The sequence below is a fragment of the Corythoichthys intestinalis genome, chromosome 1 (assembly GCF_030265065.1).
Source record: "Corythoichthys intestinalis isolate RoL2023-P3 chromosome 1, ASM3026506v1, whole genome shotgun sequence".
Lineage (NCBI taxonomy): Eukaryota > Metazoa > Chordata > Actinopteri > Syngnathiformes > Syngnathidae > Corythoichthys > Corythoichthys intestinalis.
In genome coordinates, this window is record NC_080395.1 from 54628708 (window position 1) to 54647649 (window position 18942).

At 38.0% G+C, this 18942-nt stretch overlaps 1 protein-coding gene across 2 annotated transcripts; it reads left to right on the forward strand.

The window, feature by feature from the left end:
• Nucleotides 1–718: 718 nt before the first annotated feature.
• On the forward strand, nt 719–17082 carry LOC130926131 (uncharacterized). 2 transcript variants are annotated; one of them, XM_057851379.1, is made up of 17 exons: nt 719–1352; nt 1888–4351; nt 4437–4629; nt 4924–4998; nt 5330–5392; nt 5785–5853; nt 6245–6313; nt 6704–6772; nt 7162–7230; nt 7621–7689; nt 8536–8604; nt 9185–9262; nt 9508–11500; nt 11608–11688; nt 12200–12376; nt 15065–15139; nt 15487–17082. In XM_057851379.1, the coding sequence occupies exons 3-17, from the start codon at nt 4465–4467 to the stop codon at nt 15699–15701; spliced, it is 3336 nt and encodes a 1111-aa protein (XP_057707362.1). In that variant the 5' UTR covers nt 719–1352; nt 1888–4351; nt 4437–4464; the 3' UTR covers nt 15702–17082. The 2 variants fall into 2 exon arrangements, with proteins under 2 accessions (XP_057707362.1, XP_057707363.1); XM_057851380.1 differs by lacking the exon at nt 8536–8604 and having other exon boundaries at nt 719–4351.
• Nucleotides 17083–18942: the final 1860 nt, after the last annotated feature.

Sequence of the window (18942 nt, forward strand, 5' to 3'; positions counted from 1 at the left end):
GAGTGGTCGAGATGTATTTATTACTATTTTAAACGTTTTATTATTTTTTTTCTTCTTCTTTTTCTTTGTTTGGATCGATTATTTGTCAATCTAAAATATTGGGAAAAATGTGACGGTAACAAAAAAAGAATACAATTAAGCAATATTAATGAGGTAGATATCCGTGACTTATTTACAGATGCTAATGTTTTTCATTGTGACGTAATTTGCTTAAAAGTTTAAAATATGTAATTTTTTTTTAAGTCATTCTTTTTTTAATTAAATATTAGACATCCATTAATGATTCTAAGCTAAAAATGACAGACATTTCGAGTAATAAATACAATTACTTACCTTCTTTTTGTGGCTAGGTTGAAACGAAAGCGGTTGCGCGACGTCTGTAAACGGGGGTTTCCAGGGTAAAACAGACAAATTAAAAATAGTTCGGGGGCTTAATGCACCGTGAATCTGCTAGCAGCATATAGACATATTGTTCTATCGAAGACAGCAGTTCTTTTGGCTTAAAATGCAGCAGTTTATTTTAAAGAAGAGTGCAAGAGCAGAAACTGCTTTTTCAGTCTTGTCTGTGTTTTCCGCCATATATATACTAGTATATATAATGGATATATTATTTTTACCAACGCAAATGTTCCTCCACTTTTTGTTATTTCTTTCGTTCATTGTTTAAAATAATAACTGTGTGCGCGCGAATGTGTGTGTGTGTGTGTGTGTGTGTGCGTTTGTTTTCATGACAAATCAGGACAATTTTATGATAACACACCTTCACTCTCAGGACCTGTGGAAAAATAAGGACATTTTTCGGGTCCTCATTTTTCCACGCCGTCTACGACACCGGGAGGCCTCCCAGAATGCTCCCACACAAAAAAAAACGCATGTCCTAAAATGTCATAATTTTGGGAAATTCAGTGTGAAAGTGTGTTTAACAATCGACTCACTTTTTATTTTAACACCTAGTGGCCATCTTCTGTACTTTAACACACTTTTCACACACTTTCAGTGACGTCACTGCACAGGTCCTCATATTTCACTTTTTTTTGACTCACAAACACATTACAACAGGTGAGGCGGGATTAAGATAGGCCTGCAGTCACACCATAGTAAATTCTCTGAAAAAGACACAACCAGATTCTAGTTTTGAGTGACAATACATCTAGTAGGGTAAGATAGTTATTAGGCTAACCAAGCCTACATCCACCTCAGGAGTAAAAGCTTCTTTATGCAGTGTTCTTCAATATTACACGCACAGCAGCTGACACTAGGTTGGCTAATTAGCCAGCTAGCCTGCTAAATTGAGGCCAAATAACATGCTCTGGAGTTTGGACTCAAACTGTGGAATGTCTGCCCAATAAATGGTAAGTCATTGCTTTACTTGTATCAGAAGTAACAGAGAGTAGAAGTTGGTGTTAAAAGTAACTGTTTTTTCAACAATGCCCACCCGTGCTAGCTGGAAATAATTAGATAGCTACAGTATGTGCTAGCTAGCTCACCATACAAATGTCTCATAGACCTGCTGTGTTTAAGCTGCAATGTCATTTAACTGGTCACCAAAATTTATTGCAGGAAAAAGATGTATTGGAATTAACAGTAGATAATACTATATATTTACCAGAAAATATCAGCTATAATATATATTAACTAATATATATCCTAGCTGATATTTTCCAACATAAATACCGCTAATGCATATGTATATCAATTACTCATTACGTGTAGTGGAAGTAAAATACTTTGGTAATTGAAGTATGGCAGTTGTTTGATTTGTTGGTACTTCATTAGGTTAATACTTTATGTAATGTTTTGCTGTTAACAGATTGAAACATGTTCCCTTGTCTTTTGGCCTTCGCACCAAATTTATTGAAATCTGTAATTTTTTATAAATGTTTGTAGATATTTCCATGGTGATGAGCATGATGAAAAGAAGAGCCAGGCTCAGTCCTGAATCTGAGGCTACTCAGTTTATTTTATCTGGAGTTGACAGGCCTTGCTTAAAAGTCCAGTGGATCAATAACTATAAAGGTATGTACTGAAATACATAAAGTATTGTTCCTGTGGTTATTGCATGGAGATCACTTATAAGTATCTTTTATGAGGTATTATTTACTAAATTAGGTGATCGAATTGGAAAATTGTGAATTCTTTTATCATTAAAAAACTATTTTTCACTTATATGTACATATTCATGATTATAATAATAATTTTAATCAAACATACCGCATAAGCATTTATCAAAATTAAATATCTAAAACAATGTCATCATTAATGAAATCACATTCACAAAAAAACATAGGAAGGAAATAAGTTGATAACATCTGGATGACTGACTGACAGGCATTGTCACTAATCCATTTATTTGAAAACGTATTATTGGGGCTGGAAAAGTCACAAATTACAGTATCAACAGGATACATTGACAAAATTCCAGCCATTCCAGCCGTTGCTCTTCATGAATTTTGGGGATAAAATAACATGCATTTGAAATGTATAAAATGCGTATCAAATTATCTGTGCCCATAAAAAAGTGTTTGGGTAATATTGCTTAATTGATTAATTGACCAAACAATAGTCAGTTAAGAAGCATACTTGAGGAGGAAAAAAGAGGCAGTCTTTAACATAAATTTAAAAACTTATAATTTTTATAATTACAGTGGGGCAAATAAGTGTTTAGTCAACCACTAATTGTGCAAGTTCTCCCACTTGAAAATATTAGAGAGGCCTGTAATTGTCAACATGGGTAACCCTCAACCATGAGAGACAGAATGTGTGGGGGAAAACCCCCCAGAAAATCACATTGTTTGATTTTTAAATAATTTATTTGCAAATCATGGTGGAAAATAAGTATTTGGTCAATACCAAAAGTTCATCTCAATACTTTGTTATGTACCCTTTGTTGGCAATAACGGAGGCCAAACCTTTTCTGTAACTCTTCACAAGCTTTTCACACACTGTTGCTGGTATTTTGGCCCATTCCTCCATGCAGATCTCCTCTAGAGCAGTGATGTTTTGGGGCTGTCGTTGGGCTACACGGACTTTCAACATCATCAAAAATTTTTCTATGGGGTTGATATCTGGAGACTGGCTAGGCCACTCCAGGAACTTGAAATGCTTCTTACACAGCCACTCCTTTGTTCCCCTGGCTGTGTGTTTTGGGATCAGTGATCACAGATCAGTCGTCCTGGTCCCTTTGCACAAAAACAGCCCCAAAGCATGATGTTTCCACCCACATGCTTCACAGTGGGTATGGTGTTCTTCGGATGCAAATCAGTGTTCTTTGTCCTCCAAACACGACAACCTGTGTTTCTACCAAAAAATTCTATTTGGTTTCATCTGACCATAACACATTCTCCTAGTCCTCTTCTGGATCATCCAAATGCTCTCTAGCGAACCGCAGACGGCCCTGGACGTGTACATTCTTCAGCAGGGGGACACGTCTGGCAGTGCAGGATTTGAGTCCCTGGTAGCGCATTGTGTTACTGATAGTAGCCTTTGTTACTGTGGTTCCAGCTCTCTGTAGGTCATTCTCTAGGTCCCCCCAGGTGGTTCTGGGATTTTTGCTCACCGTTCTTGTTATCATTTTGACATCACGGGGTGAGATCTTGCATGGAGCCCCAGATCGAGGGAGATTATCAGTGGTCTTGTATGTTTTAATAATTGCTCCCATAGTTGATTTCTTTACAGGTTAGTTTAACCTATTGCAGATTCAGTCTTCCCAGCCTGGTGCAGGATTACCATTTTGTCTCTGGTGTCCTTCGACAGCTCTTTGGTCTTGGCCATAGTGGAGTTTGGAGTGTGACTGACTGAAGTTGTGGACAGGTGTATTTTGTAACGATAATGAGTTAAAACCCCCGCGACCCGACCCCGGAGCAAGCGGAAGATGGATGGATGGATGGATGGATGAGTTAAAACAGGTGCCTTTAATACAGGTAACGAGTGGAGCCTCGTTAGACCTCGTTAGAAGAAGTTAGACCTCTTTGACAGCCAGAAATCTTGCTTGTTTGTAAGTGACCAAATACTTTTTTTCCACTGTAATTTGGAAATACTTTAAAAATCAAACAATGTCATTTTCTGTTTTTTTTTCCACATTGTCTTTCATGGTTTCATTGTCTTTCATGGTTTCAAGTTTCAAGTTTAAGTTTCAACTTAATTTAGGTTGTTTTACATTACACTAATAAGGATTTTTTTTCCTATTAGGACGTGGTGTCTTTACCAATGAACTAATTGAAAAGGGATCCTTTGTGTTGGAGTACCGTGGGGAGTTAATCTCACAGTATGAACGGGAGAAGAGGCAGAAAAAGTACACAGAAAAACAAAATTCTTTCCTCTTTGATTTTGAATGGAATGGTAGCACGTGGTGGTAAGTAAAGGACTTTATAAATATAAATGTGTTCTTAACATTAAGGTTTAAACAGATAAAACATTTGCGATGTGTTCAATTTCAGCATTGATGCCTCACGTGAAGATGACTCAATGGGCCGATTGGCGAATGATGCTAATAAAGGCCCAAACTGCAGAATGAAAAAGTTGACCATAAAGGGTAAACCACATCTTTGCTTGTTTGCTCTTGAAAACATCCAAGCAGGGGATGAAATAACCTACGACTATGGAGAATGTCAGTGGCCATGGCGAGCAATGGTAAGGAAATACTGCTAATCAATTATAGACAATGAAACTGATTAATTGTTAGATTATTTAAAAAAAAAAAAAAAAAAAAAAAACATCTCTCGCTCTCTTTTGGCGATCCGATTTTAAAAGTACATCCTTGATAAAGATAAGTTCACATACATGGATTTTACAGGTGTACAGTTATATGTTTTTAATGTCTGGCATGAGCCCAGATCCTTCAGTAAACGAAACAAGAATCAACAATAATTTAAGAGTTAATCAGATGCTTTCTAACTGAATATTTCTGATACTGTATTGTGACAGATACCGAGTGTTAAGACCCTTACTCAGCCTTCTGGAGACCAAGAACAGAGTCAGATATATGCATCATTTCATCAGGTGATTACTTTTGCCCAGTTCACATGTGTGTGTTTTTTGGCAGCTTTGTCTGAAACAAAACAACGAAGAAAAAAAACCACACACAAGAAAAAAAAAACAATGAGAAGTTAAGAAAATGAAATAGAGTTAATTTCCATCACCTTGCTCTCTTTTCATTTTAGCAAGAACAATTTGCGTGTTTGATATCTTATTGTAAAACTAATGGATGTCCGTATAACCCAAACTATTCTGTGAATAATTTTCCCAAACACAAGTGTGAACATCACATAATAGAATAGTCAGGTGCTATGGTACTAAACTATTCTGATGCTGTTTTGTTGTTTTATTGCAGACACAAAATCAACCAATACAAAACGAAGAAGTGAGTCTGAGATCATCTGCATCATACCAAAAGGTAATTACATTTGATCCGTTCACATTTGCGTGGTGGTATAGAGCTTTGTTTCACAACTAAAGACTATAAAGACAAGAGGAAGCTGGACACACGTTAGCACCCGTCGTCCTCTACTCATATTGTTTAAGCCGGAAGGACTTGAGAGTGTTTTAGAAGTCTTCAGTCTTCATTGTCTGAACATCCAACTTTTTTTATCCAAACAGTGTGTGCTACCATGCCAATGTGTTAATGGTTATTAGGGCAGTATTGCATAAACAATTTCTATAGTCTACCATAATGACTTTAGATCCTTCAGTACATGATGTTCACTATCATATTTACTTAGAACTTTATAACTGAGTCTAGCACCACAGTATAGATGTTATCTGACACTGTATTTTTGGTTATTATAGCTACCAAGTGTTGAGATCCTGACTCAACCAAGTGAAAATGACGAAGCGAGCCAGAATGTATTCCAACAGGTGATTACATTTGATCAAGTCACAATTGTGTGTTGGTTTACAGCTTTGTTTGACATCAAAACAATATTTAGACATCAGGAAAATTGATTTTAATTATTACCCTTCGTCATGTCCTGATTTTGTTTTAGTGTGGAAAAACTTTAGTGTGTTCCAGGAAAAATCTCTTGTCTGAACCAAATCAATGTCCTTATATTGTCTCATCCATGAACGAGTGTGTGTTACTATGTCCCTATTTTGTTGGTACAGCGTAAACAGTTTCTATAATCTAGCATAATGACCTCAGATCCTTTTGTAAACCATGTTCACTCTATCATATTTACTTATTACTTTATAACTGAGTCTAGCACCATAGTATAAATGTTATTTGACACTGTGTTTTTGTTTATTATAGCTACCATGTGTTGAGATCCTTACTCAACCAAGTGAAAATGAAGAAGCGAGCCATAGAGCATTCCAACAGGTGATTATATTTGATCAATTCACAATTGTGTGTTGGTTTACAGCTTTGTTTGACATCAAAACAAGATTTAGACGTCAGGAAAATGGATTCTAATTATTACCCTTCGTCACGTCCTGATATTGTTTTAGTGTGAAAAGCTTTAGTGTGTTTCAGGAAAAATCCCTTGTCTGAACCAAATCGATGTCCTTATATTGTCTCATCCAAGAACGAGTGTGTGTTACCATGTCCCTATTTTGTTAGTACAGCGTAAACAGTTTCTATAATCTAGCATAATGACCTCAGATCCTTTTGTAAACCATGTTCACTCTATCATATTTACTTATTACTTTATAACTGAGTCTAGTACCATAGTATAAATGTTATTTGACACTGTGTTTTTGTTTATTTTAGCTACCATGTGTTGAGATCCTTACTCAACCAAGTGAAAATGAAGAAGCAAGCAAGACAGAATTCCAACAGGTGATTATATTTGATCCATTCACAATTGCGTGTTGGTTTACAGCTTTGTTTGACATCAAAACAAGATTTAGACGTCAGGAAAATGGATTCTAATTATTACCCTTCGTCACGTCCTGATATTGTTTTAGTGTGAAAAGCTTTAGTGTGTTTCAGGAAAAATCTCTTGTCTGAACCAAATTGATGTCCTTATATTGTCTCATCCAAGAACGAGTGTGTTACCATGTCCCTATTTTGTTGGTACAGCGTAAACAGTTTCTATAATCTAGCATAATGACCTCAGATCCTTTTGTAAACCATGTTTACTCTATCATATTTACTTATTACTTTATAACTGAGTCTAGCACCATAGTTTAAAATGTTATCTGACACTGTGTTTTTGTTTATTATAGCTACCATGTGTTGAGATCCTGACTCAACCAAGTGAAAATGAAGAAGCCAGCAAGAGAGAATTCCAACAGGTGATTATATTTGATCAATTCACAATTGTGTGTTGGTTTACAGCTTTGTTTGACATCAAAACAAGATTTAGACGTCAGGAAAATGGATTCTAATTATTACCCTTCGTCACGTCCTGATATTGTTTTAGTGTGAAAAGCTTTAGTGTGTTTCAGGAAAAATCTCTTGTCTGAACCAAATTGATGTCCTTATATTGTCTCATCCAAGAACGAGTGTGTGTTACCATGTCCCTATTTTGTTGGTACAGCGTAAACAGTTTCTATAATCTAGCCTAATGACCTCAGATCCTTTTGTAAACCATGTTCACTCTATCATATTTACTTATTACTTTATAACTGAGTCTAGCACCATGGTATAAATGTTATTTGACACTGTGTTTTTGTTTATTATAGATACCATGTGTTGAGATCCTGACTCAACCAAGTGAAAATGAAGAAGCGAGCAAGAGAGAATTCCAACAGGTGACTATATTTGATCAATTCACAATTGCGTGTTGGTTTACAGCTTTGTTTAACATCAAAACAAGATTTAGACGTCAGGAAAATGAATTCTAATTATTACCCTTCGTCACGTCCTGATATTGTTTTAGTGTGAAAAGCTTTAGTGTGTTTCAGGAAAAATCCCTTGTCTGAACCAAATTGATGTCCTTATATTGTCTCATCCAAGAACGAGTGTGTGTTACCATGTCCCTATTTTGTTGGTACAGCGTAAACAGTTTCTATAATCTAGCATAATGACCTCAGATCCTTCTGTAAACGATGTTCACTCCATCATATTTACTTATTACTTTATAACTGAGTCTAGCACCATAGTATAAATGTTATCTGACACTGTATTTTTGTTTATTATAGATACCATGTGTTGAGATCCTGACTCAACCAAGTGAAAATGAAGAAGCGAGCAAGAGAGAATTCCAACAGGTGATTATATTTGATCAATTCACAATTGCGTGTTGGTTTACAGCTTTGTTTGACATCAAAACAAGATTTAGACGTCAGGAAAATGGATTCTAATTATTACCCATCGTCACGTCCTGATATTGTTTGAGTGGGAAAACTAGTGTGTTTTTAGAAAAATCTTTTGTCTGTACCAAATTGATGTCCTTATATTGTCTCATCCAAGAACGAGTGTGTGTTACCATGTCCCTATTTTGTTGGTACAGCGTAAACAGTTTCTATAATCTAGCATAATGACCTCAGATCCTTCTGTAAACGATGTTCACTCCATCATATTTACTTATTACTTTATAACTGAGTCTAGCACCATAGTATAAATGTTATCTGACACTGTATTTTTGTTTATTATAGATACCATGTGTTGAGATCCTGACTCAACCAAGTGAAAATGAAGAAGCGAGCAAGAGAGAATTCCAACAGGTGATTATATTTGATCAATTCACAATTGCGTGTTGGTTTACAGCTTTGTTTGACATCAAAACAAGATTTAGACGTCAGGAAAATGGATTCTAATTATTACCCATCGTCACGTCCTGATATTGTTTGAGTGGGAAAACTAGTGTGTTTTTAGAAAAATCTTTTGTCTGAGCCTAACTCATGTCCTCATATTGTCTCAACCAAACACTGTGAGTGTCTGCTACCATGTCCTGTATTGTTGGTCTTCAGCGTGATACAGCATAAATAATTTCTTTATTCTAGCATAATGACCTTAGAGCCTTCAATGGATAATGTTAACTTAAATATTTATTCTTTACAATTGAATTTGACGCCATAGTACAGAAGTTTTTTGACAATGAAATGTCTTTTATTGTAGCAACCATGTGTAATTCCAACAGGCGATTACATTTAATCAATTCACATTTCATGTTGGTTTAGAGCTTTTTTTTTTGACAAGTAAAGATTATTAAGATGAGAGGAACATGGACTTTTCAACCATCGTCAAGTTCCTCGTATTGTGTATGTTGTATAATATTTCTAATACTGTATTTGTTTGCTTTAGATAACAAGCATCAATATCCTCATTCAACCTTCTAGGGACCACGAACTTCTTGAGAACGCTACCATATCTTCTCAACAGGTAATTACAAAGCATTAATATACATTAGTCCAGAATGTCGTGTTCTTTGATGATTATATGGTCAATTATGGAAAAAGAAACAATTGTGTCAGAATCAAAATATTACTTTCAATGTTATCTGTAAAAGTTTGAATGCTCAAGTGTTATGGAATTGCAGTAGTGGGTGTTGATAGATATCCAAAATGTATATTAATGTAAAATGAAAAAGAGGAAGAAAACAGAAAAAAAAAACTATTTTCTTTCAGAGCTCTCCTGATCCGTATTCAGATTGTACAGATTATGAAGACATCGACTATATTCCAGACTCAAGTGGGAATTCCTCAGATGGAAGTGTTTGCAGTAAGGATCTGAGCATTACAGAATTTCTTGCTCCCCAAAATGTGATTAAGAATGTGCCATTGGAGATGGATGCAGAACAGTGTGGGGAAATCTCCAGTTCAGCGATAGTTACAAGTTTAGGTTCATCACCGAGAAGCAGCAATCATTGCACTTCAGTGACAAGTTGCAGTGCTAATTGTTCAGGGAACACATCATACATTAGCCACCCCATAACGGTAGCACCATTGCCAAGGCCATCAAAACAAAGCAAATACAACAAAAAACAGCATTGTTTTTATTGTAAAAAGCCCATTTCTAAGTTGGCAAGACACCTTGAATCTGCCCACAGTACACAGCCTGATGTTGCAAAGGCTTTAAGTTACGATAAAAGGTCCCGGGAAAGAAGAGATTTGTTACGCTTTCTTAAGAAGAAGGGAAATTTTACTCATAATGCCAGAGTGATCAACTGTGGTGCTGGGGAAATGGTTGCTTGTCGAAGACCCAAAAAGACAACACAGTCTGATGGCTACCGTCACTGCAGGTTTTGTCAAGGACTATATGCAAGAGCTAGCCTTTGGAGGCATGTGAAAAACTGCCCTCAGAAGTCTTTTGAGGTGGGACCTTCGGCTGGGCAAAAACGAATTCAGCTGGTCTTACCGAGACCTGAACAAGTCAGTGAAGCCGTTTGGAAGATTGCTTGTGAAATGAACCAGGACAACATTTCCTCTGTAGTAAGGAGTGAAAGACACATCCTTTCCCTTGGTGAGTCATTATACAATGCCAGAAAACCACAAGAGAGAAGAAATGACTACATTCGCCAAAAAATGAGAGAGATGGCAAGATTATTGATAACAGCAAGAGCTATAACCCCGTTGAAAACCACAGAAGACCTTGTTATGCCGGGTAACTTCCCCCATGTCATCCAAGCAGTGAGGGCTGTTGCAGGTTATGATTTGGAAAGCAACTCTTATAAAACTCCATCCTTGGCTCTGAAATTAGGACACAGTTTGGCCAAAGTTGCAGGCATTGTGCAGTGCAGTGCCATTATTGCAAATTGTAGTAGTATTGCAGAGTCAGCCAAGCAGTTTGTTACTCTATATGAGAAAAATTGGAATGAAACCATTTCAGCTTCCGCATTGGGTACACTTCAACAAGCGAAGTGGAATAAACCACAGGTTTTACCATTTACACAGGATGTTTCACTGCTGCACAACTTTCTTGCTACTGAGTCAGCTAAGTGTATGAAGGACTTGGAGGAAAAACCCAACAGCATAACCTATGGAAATCTTGCTAAGGTGACTTTGACACAAGTCATACTTTTTAACAGAAAAAGGCAAGGGGAAGTTTCAAAAATGGACCTACAGTCTTTCACATCCCGGAATCGCGCAGAGTTGAATCCGGACATTATGATGTGTCTTTCTGAGTTAGAAAGAAAGCTTGCAAAGCACTTTGACAGAGTTGAGATCCGTGGTAAAAGGTCAAGAATGGTACCTGTGCTTCTCACCCCGAGTATGATTTCTGCAATGGAGTTCCTTGTGAACAAGAGAAATGATTGTCAAGTCGACACAAAAAATGTGTACCTGTTTGCCCGTCCAATTGTACTTTCACATTACAGAGGCTGTGATTGCCTCCACAAGTTTGCAAACCAATGTGGTGCAAAACACCCAGAAGCACTCACTTCCACAAAACTTAGGAAGCAAGTTGCCACCTTGTCCACAGTACTGAACCTAAAAGAAAATGAAATGGATCAACTTGCCACCTTTCTCGGACACGACATCCGTGTCCACCGAGAATTTTACCGCCTCCCAGACAGTACCCTGCAGCTTGCAAAAGTCAGCAAACTGTTGATGGCAATGGAGAAAGGACAACTCTCTGACTTTCAGGGAAAAGGGCTGGATGATATTGAGATCAATCCTGAAGGTGATTTTTTTTTTTTTGTTGTTGTTTATAAAGACTCAATATTTGCATTTTTGTGTTTTGCTTTGAATGTAAATGCTTTGTCCTGAGTATGTTCTATATCAACCCAGATGACATACCCACTAGTGATGATGATGATGATGATTATGATTCGATCAAAGAAATGACCACTGACCTTCGTGAACAAAAAGGTAACCTGGCCCTCATAATCTTTGTTTAGATGTTAAGGTTATAAGAGTAAAGAGACATCTTAATATTAGGCTTTAGGAACAACTATATTTAAATCATAATGAGACAACGGTAGACATCAGCTGTAAAATGGTGCAAATCAAATCTGAAAATATTGAAGATGAAGATATTGTAACCAGTAAGTCTAGATCAAGGGTGGGCAAACCAGTCATCAAGAGCCGCAGTGGGTCCTGGTCTTTGTTCCAACTGATCCAGAAAGGACAGTTTAACCAATGAGGTTTCTGCTGAAACAAGAAGCACCTGACTGCGATCAACTGATTGCGCTTGCAAGACACTAGATTGGTAAAAAGGTTTCCTCTTGATGGGTTGGAACGGAAACCCGCACCCACTGCGGCCCTTTGTGTAATAGTTTGCCCACCCCTGGTCTAGATGGTAGAAATAAAAAAACTAGTAAATGTCACATACAAATGAAATGCTAAAAAGTCTAATTAAATTATATAATAAACATTTTAGGCTCAAGAACTGAGACCTTTGGACACCCAAGCCATGTGCCTGCCTCAACCATGCCGGACACCATGGATCGCACTGCTGTCTCAACTTCTTTCAATAACATCGAAGACACTTCTGCCTCAACTTTGTTTGGTGACATGGAAGACATACCTGCTTCGACATCATTTGACAACATGGATGGTACTATTCTCCTCACAGTCCATGTAAATATTGTCAGTCATCCAAATTATTTAATTTTTAGTTTTTAGGGTACTGAACTTTTGAACTGGATTTTTCTAGTTTTCTTAGCAGATGTTAAGTTGTGTTTTTGTGACTGCTGTTCAAATGGCAGATAACACAGGCTTTCATGTTGGGTTTTACAGGTAAAATGTTTTTAAAGACAACGAGAAAAGTTGACTTGTTTTCAAAGTCATAAGAATTCTCTCTCAACCACTTGGAAGAACAAGAATTAATAACATATACTTCTGATCAAAATCTTAAGACCAGTTACAAAATCGCATGAATTAGCATTTTGTACTGTTGTATCTTAAGAAGGTTCTAAGTAGCGTTTCAAAATGCAATAAGAAGAAATGGGAACAAGAGACCAAATGTTTTGAGCAGGCAATTTATTGAAAAGAACAATTTAACTGAAATAGGCTTTTCATCAGCTGATCAAAAGTTTAAGACCACATCCTTTACAAGCCAAAATCTGTGCAAAAATTTGGATTTCATGTCATTTTCTGTCAAGTAATCACACTGTCAAGACCTCTTGATGGGATAAGCAAAAAAATTCACTGCCTTCGAACATGGCAGGATTGTTGAGCTGCATAGACAAGGCCTCTCACAGCATGCCATCGCTGCTGAGGTTGGACGCAGTAAGACAGTCATTTTGCATTTCTTAAAAGATCCTGAGGTTTATGGAACAAAAAAATCAAGTGGTAGACCCAAAAAAATCTCACGGCACTGAGCCGGAGGATCCGAAGGGTTTCCGTCAAGACACGGGACGATCCTTATCCCAAATTAAGGCCAGTACTGGTGCTGACTGCAGCCCAATAACTATCAGGCGGCAACTGCAAAGGAACTGCTTCAAAAACCAAAAATGTTTTCAAAGGCCACGTCTCCTTCAACGCCACAAAATTGCCCATTTGGCCTTTGCAAGGGAGCACCAAACATGGGACGTTCAAAGTTGGAAGAAAGTTTTATTCTCTGATGAGAAAAAAATTAACCTTGATTGTCCTGATGGCTTCCAACGATACTGGCATGACAGGAAGATGCCACCTGAGATTTTTTCAACACGGCACAGCGGAGGGGGCGCCATTATGATCTGGGGTGCTTTTTCCTTCAATGGAACAATGGAGCTCCAGGTTGTGCAGGGGTGTCAAACAGCAGCTGGCTACGTGGAGATGTTGCAGCAGGCATCCCTCATGACTGAGGGCCCTCGTCTGTGTGGTGATGACTGGGGTTTTCAGCAGGACAATGCTGCAATTCACAATGCCTGCCTGACAAAGGATTTTTTACAGGAGAATAACATCACTCTTTTGGATCATTCTTCATGTTCCCCTGATCTAAATCCAATTGGGAACATTTGGGGATGGATGGCGAAGAAAGTTTACAAAAATGGACAGCCATCTTCACCGCTTGCAGCAACATTCCTACAAGCCTTTTGGAAACACTCGCATCAAGCATGCCAACACAAATTTTTTAAGTGATCAACAATAATGGTGGGGCTACTCATTACTGAGTCTGTTTTTGAGACTTTAATTTCTGTTTTAGGTTGTTTTTTTTTTAGCTATGGTCTTAAACTTTTGATCAGCTGATGAACAGCCTATTTCAGTTATATTGTTCTTTTCAATAAATTGCCTGCTCAAAACATTAGCCACGTTTACATGGAGCCAAATATTCCAATTACAATCGGTTTAGATGTTCAAACCGAATAAATGTGTTCCATATAAACACCTCATTCGGAATGAACAGGCCCAAACTGAATGGAATTTCATTCCGTTTCACAGGGGTGGAATATTCCTTTTCCCAAACCGATTAGAAGTAAAATTATATCATGTAAACAGGGAAGCGGAATGGTGTCTGGTTGCGTTCTTTCTGCACATGCTCCATACTGACGTGGTGACGTCACTTGGTGACGTAAGTAACATCACTTGCAACATGGCTTCCAAGCACAGCGCACCTAATTGGAGTCCGGCGGAAAGTTTGTATTTAATTCAAACTTTAAAAGAATTGAATATAATTGCTCGCTTAGACGGGCGTAAAACGAGGAATAGTGAACTATTTAAAAAAGTTCACGAACGGTTACCCGAAGCCGGAATAGACCGGAGCGTTGACCAGATTAGAAACCGGTGGAAAACGCTGAAAACCGGCTACTACAAGGCAAAAGAGCAAAACAGCAGAAGCGGATACGACCCCACAAACACAACAAGTGGGTAAAAGTTAAAACAGCAGCACTCTGACGATCGATCTCCATGTTTTGCAACGTGACGCTTTGTTTTGATTAATCTGCGCATGTCAGACGGCAGTTGTCAAACGTCCTTTCGGAATAAAGGCGGATACATGTAAACGGTGGATCGGAATAGATGAAGTAACATGTAACAGCTGATCTGAAATTTCCATTCGGAATGATTTGAATCGGTATGAATAAAAGTCAGCATGTAAACGTGGCTACTGTCTCTTGCTCTCATTTCTCCCTTTTGCATTTTGAAACACTACTTAGAACCTAAGATACAACAGTGCAAAATGCAAATTCTTGCCATATTTTTTACTGGTCTTAAGGTTTTGATCAGGACTGTATAAAGGGCACCAAATACCAAAAACAAGTAAAAGCCCATTATTTTTTTAAATAGTAATTGCATATTCTATTGATATATATATTAATTTCAGATTCCCAGCAAAGGACAGCACTTCAACCGAGTTCACCCCAAACACGGTCAAGGTGCTCCAGCAAGAAGAAGCAAGGTTAAAGAGCTTTTCTGTTTTTCTTCGGTTACTCCGTTTTTTTCCCATATCCCCAAAATATGCATTGTTGACTGATTGGATGCTCAAAATTGTCCCTAGGTATTAGTGTGTGCAAGCATGGTTGTCCCCTTGTGCCCTGGGTTTGCCTGGCAACTGATTCAGGGTGTAGCCCACCTGCTGCCTGTAGTTAGCTGGGATAGGCTTCAGCACTCTTGCGAGTTTTGTGTGGATGAGAGGCTCGGAAAATTAATGGATGAATGAATTTTCAATCCTAGCACGCATTTTTCATAATGGTAAATCCATTATATCATTATAAAGAAAATTTCTTTTGTTTTCATTTTTCATAGGTGGAAAGGCGAGAAGTAAGTGGACAGAGGGTGAAGTGAAAGCTGTTGAGCGGCACATGTTGGATTTCATAAGCAACCTGAAAGTACCAGGTAAAAAGAGCTGTGAGGCTTGCCTCCAAGCTGAGCCAGCAGCTCTGAAAGAGAGAGACTGGGTTGCTATTAAATACTACATTCACAACAGAATAGTAACCTTAAAGAGAAAGATGAATAATTAGAGCTTAATCATTTGATCTGGCCCAGGTACTGTATATGGAGGACCTTTTTTTTTTTTGTTTTGTTTTTTGTTTTTTTAAATCTTATTTCATTTTTTTTCTTATATTGTTTTATTTTTTACTTGTATTTAATTATGTATTTATTTCCATATATATTTGGGTATTTTTAGATCTCATTTCTTGTTTTTTCATTTATAGTCACTATTTTTTTCGATTGTATTTTTTCCCTTTTAAGTTTGGCAGCTTTGGTCCACCATACAGGTACAGTTCAATATCAGATAAAATAAGCTCAAAAAACATGTGCGGAGGGTGAGGCTGGGGTTGATTTTCAATGTGTTATGTTTCAATGTTTATTACTGTTAAAAAAAAAAATACTCCCAAAAAGTTAGGGACATTAGATTTTGAGTTTAAATTTTACCTTTACAAGCGATGTTATTATGACCTGTACACACTTTAAATGACATGTGTCAGACTTGTCAGCAATTAGTACACTTTGCTCAGCTTGCTTTGTATAAACCAGATCTGACAAGAAAATGTAATAAGTTGGTTCAGACATAAATGGAAAAACAAATGTCCTTAATAAAGATATAAATGGCATTAAATAGACGTTCTAATCATTGTTTTACATTTTGAAATAATTTGAGATTTTGATCATCATTACTGTCTCCAGTGTACAATTCACATTTGACCATAAAAGCAAAAATAGAGATACCTGAAGAACAGTAGATTGAGATCCCGTTTTCAACTTTTTTCTACCTGAACACCTCCACTTTACCTATGCAGAATTAACGTGTGAATATCATATTTTTCTGTCAGAGGTCATTTGACTAGAGCATATAACTATTGTTAATCACATTTTATACTTTGGGTGTTTGAGGAAAATAATTCTGAAATCAAGATGAGTTGGTCTTTACAGTCTATGCCACATATACTGTACTTGAAGGTGAAGTAAAGATCGAAGATGCTTTGCCACAAGCTTCAACACCCTTTTTTGCCAGTTTTTCCCATGTGGAATGAACATGTGAAGACCAATTTTTCTGTCTGAGGTCATTTGATTAGAGCACATAACCCTTGTTAATCAGATTTTATACTTAGGGGCTTTTGAGAAAAAATACTGAAATCAAGATGAGTTGGTCTTTATATGTCACATATATTTGACAGTTTTGTGTGTCATGGGTTTCAAATTTCACAAAAACATGAAATAGCAAAGAGTGTGAGGTGATGGTCGTCATATTTCACAAAAACAAGTTAATGTCCTCATATGTCGTATTCCTGTCATAAATCAAAAATAAATTAAGCCCTAGCTAAAATCTGAATAGATGGTTGTGTTCCTAATTTTTTTTTGTACATATGATTTTTTTTTGGAGCCTGTAGGACCACGGGAAAGGCATGTACCCATTTTTCACGTTTCTGTGACACGTCCTGATATATCATGAAAACACGTATGTGTGTGTGTGTGTGTGTGTGTGTGTGTGTGTGTGTGTGTGTGTGTGTGTGTGTGTGTACCGTCATTCCAAGGTGTTCACACTGAGGCATATGCATGCACGCACGAACACCAGCAGCACCAGTCCAGAAAGGGTCGGGACAGAGTTGGCTGGTCCCAGCTGGTCCCTGCTAACACATTCCACTGCACCCTAATGACAGCGGGCCCCCCAGCCTCTACGACCCTGGCCCTAACACCCCTTCATGGGTCCCGAGGGATCCCGCAGGGCCGGGATGGGTGAGGAGGAGGAGGAGGACGTATCGAGAAGTGGAGGGGGTAGAGTGACACAGATGAGGGAGGACACTCCAGGTGGTGGGACAGCTCTGAGGGAATTGGAAGTCATGAATATATTAACTGACAGGAGGGGGAGTAATGAATTCAAATTAAATTATATGTGCTGAGCACCACATGAACACGAGCAAACACACCGGTGATATTTCAAGGGGGCCGACATAATTATACCTTTCAGGAAATGTGATATAAAAAGGAAATAATGTGTGAGACAATTCAAAGATGCAAAACACAGCTCCACGCTAAGAAAGTTCACACTCGTTTTTTTTTCTGTTTGTTTGTTTGTTCTTAACTGTCAGTTTTCATCCTTATGGTATGTAATATTTTATGCGCTGTAGTTTATAATATTATCATTTTAATATGTATGATACATAAACAAACAAACGCCTGTTAACTGTGAAGTATTTTTTATGCATATTAATGTGGTTGGTTTGGTCAGGTTCCAAATGCACTCATATTCCAGTCCGTGGATTTTCTCCTTGTGGTTGTGGAAGGAAAACTGGCCGGTCTGGCCAGAAGGTGAGAGAGGGTCCAGCTGTCTCCCTGGGCTGGAACTGACTGAGGCCCCCTCCCTCCGCCTGCCCACCCCATCACCCACTTTATCCTGGGTTGTGTCTTGGCGTCGCCAGGGGCAACTGTCATCCCTAAATCCCCTCTGCTGTAGTGTGAGGCCAGGTGACTAGAGGGCAAACATCGCTGATTGGTCCAACAACAACAATCTGGACACTTGGGCTCGCAACAGTAGCAGACTGGGGAGGAGAGGTGCGCGGGATGGAGGGCTGCACAAGGGCAAGAGAAGATGGTGAAAGGCAGCGGGCAAGACAAGCCTCAGGCTAGGATAGGGCAGAAAGAGGAGAGCTCCCATGTCTATTGTTCATCTGATCCTATTAATGATATTTCTATCCTTGTGATCTGCTAAGTATTAGTGTGTCTGGACAGGCAGTAATAACTGTTTTATTTATTTTGTCATGACTTGATTGTCTTTTTTTGTTGTTGATTTGATTCTATAACTCATGTACTGTATGTATTGATGACTGATGACTCCATGAAGCGTGTACTGTATAAAGTCATTCAATTGGGTTAACATTCACTTTAACATTTGAAGTTTTACACCAATTTCTAGCCTCTATTGCATCCACAGCAGCCTTTGTTATCACATTGTCATGTGATTGAACATGTAAAATAAAGACACTCTTCACAAATTCACTGTGGTCTGCTGTATACCAAAACTACCTTTAATACAAGAGACGACAGGAGCACTGACTGCACGCGAAGGCAAAGTTAATTACGGATTCTGAAGAGCAATTAAAAGTCCCAGTCACGCTGAGCTTTGTTTCAAGGTTTCTATTATTTGGTGGGACTGCGAGATGGGGAAAGATAGGACGGGAAGCCAACTAAGATAAACATGGGCTGAGATGATGCTGGATAACCAGTTATCTCAGCTTTCACATGCCTTTCAGCTTTGTCCTT

What these genes read in the sequence shown, in the direction of transcription:
- LOC130926131 (XM_057851379.1), top strand. Translation starts at nt 4,465, where the DNA reads ATGGGCCGATTGGCGAATGATGCTAATAAAGGCCCAAACTGCAGAATG. An exon ending in GCAAGACAGAATTCCAACAG is followed by an intron (nt 6,773 to 7,161) that starts GTGATTATATTT and finishes TGTTTATTATAG; the next exon opens with CTACCATGTGTTGAGATCCT. An exon ending in GCAAGAGAGAATTCCAACAG is followed by an intron (nt 7,690 to 8,535) that starts GTGACTATATTT and finishes TGTTTATTATAG; the next exon opens with ATACCATGTGTTGAGATCCT.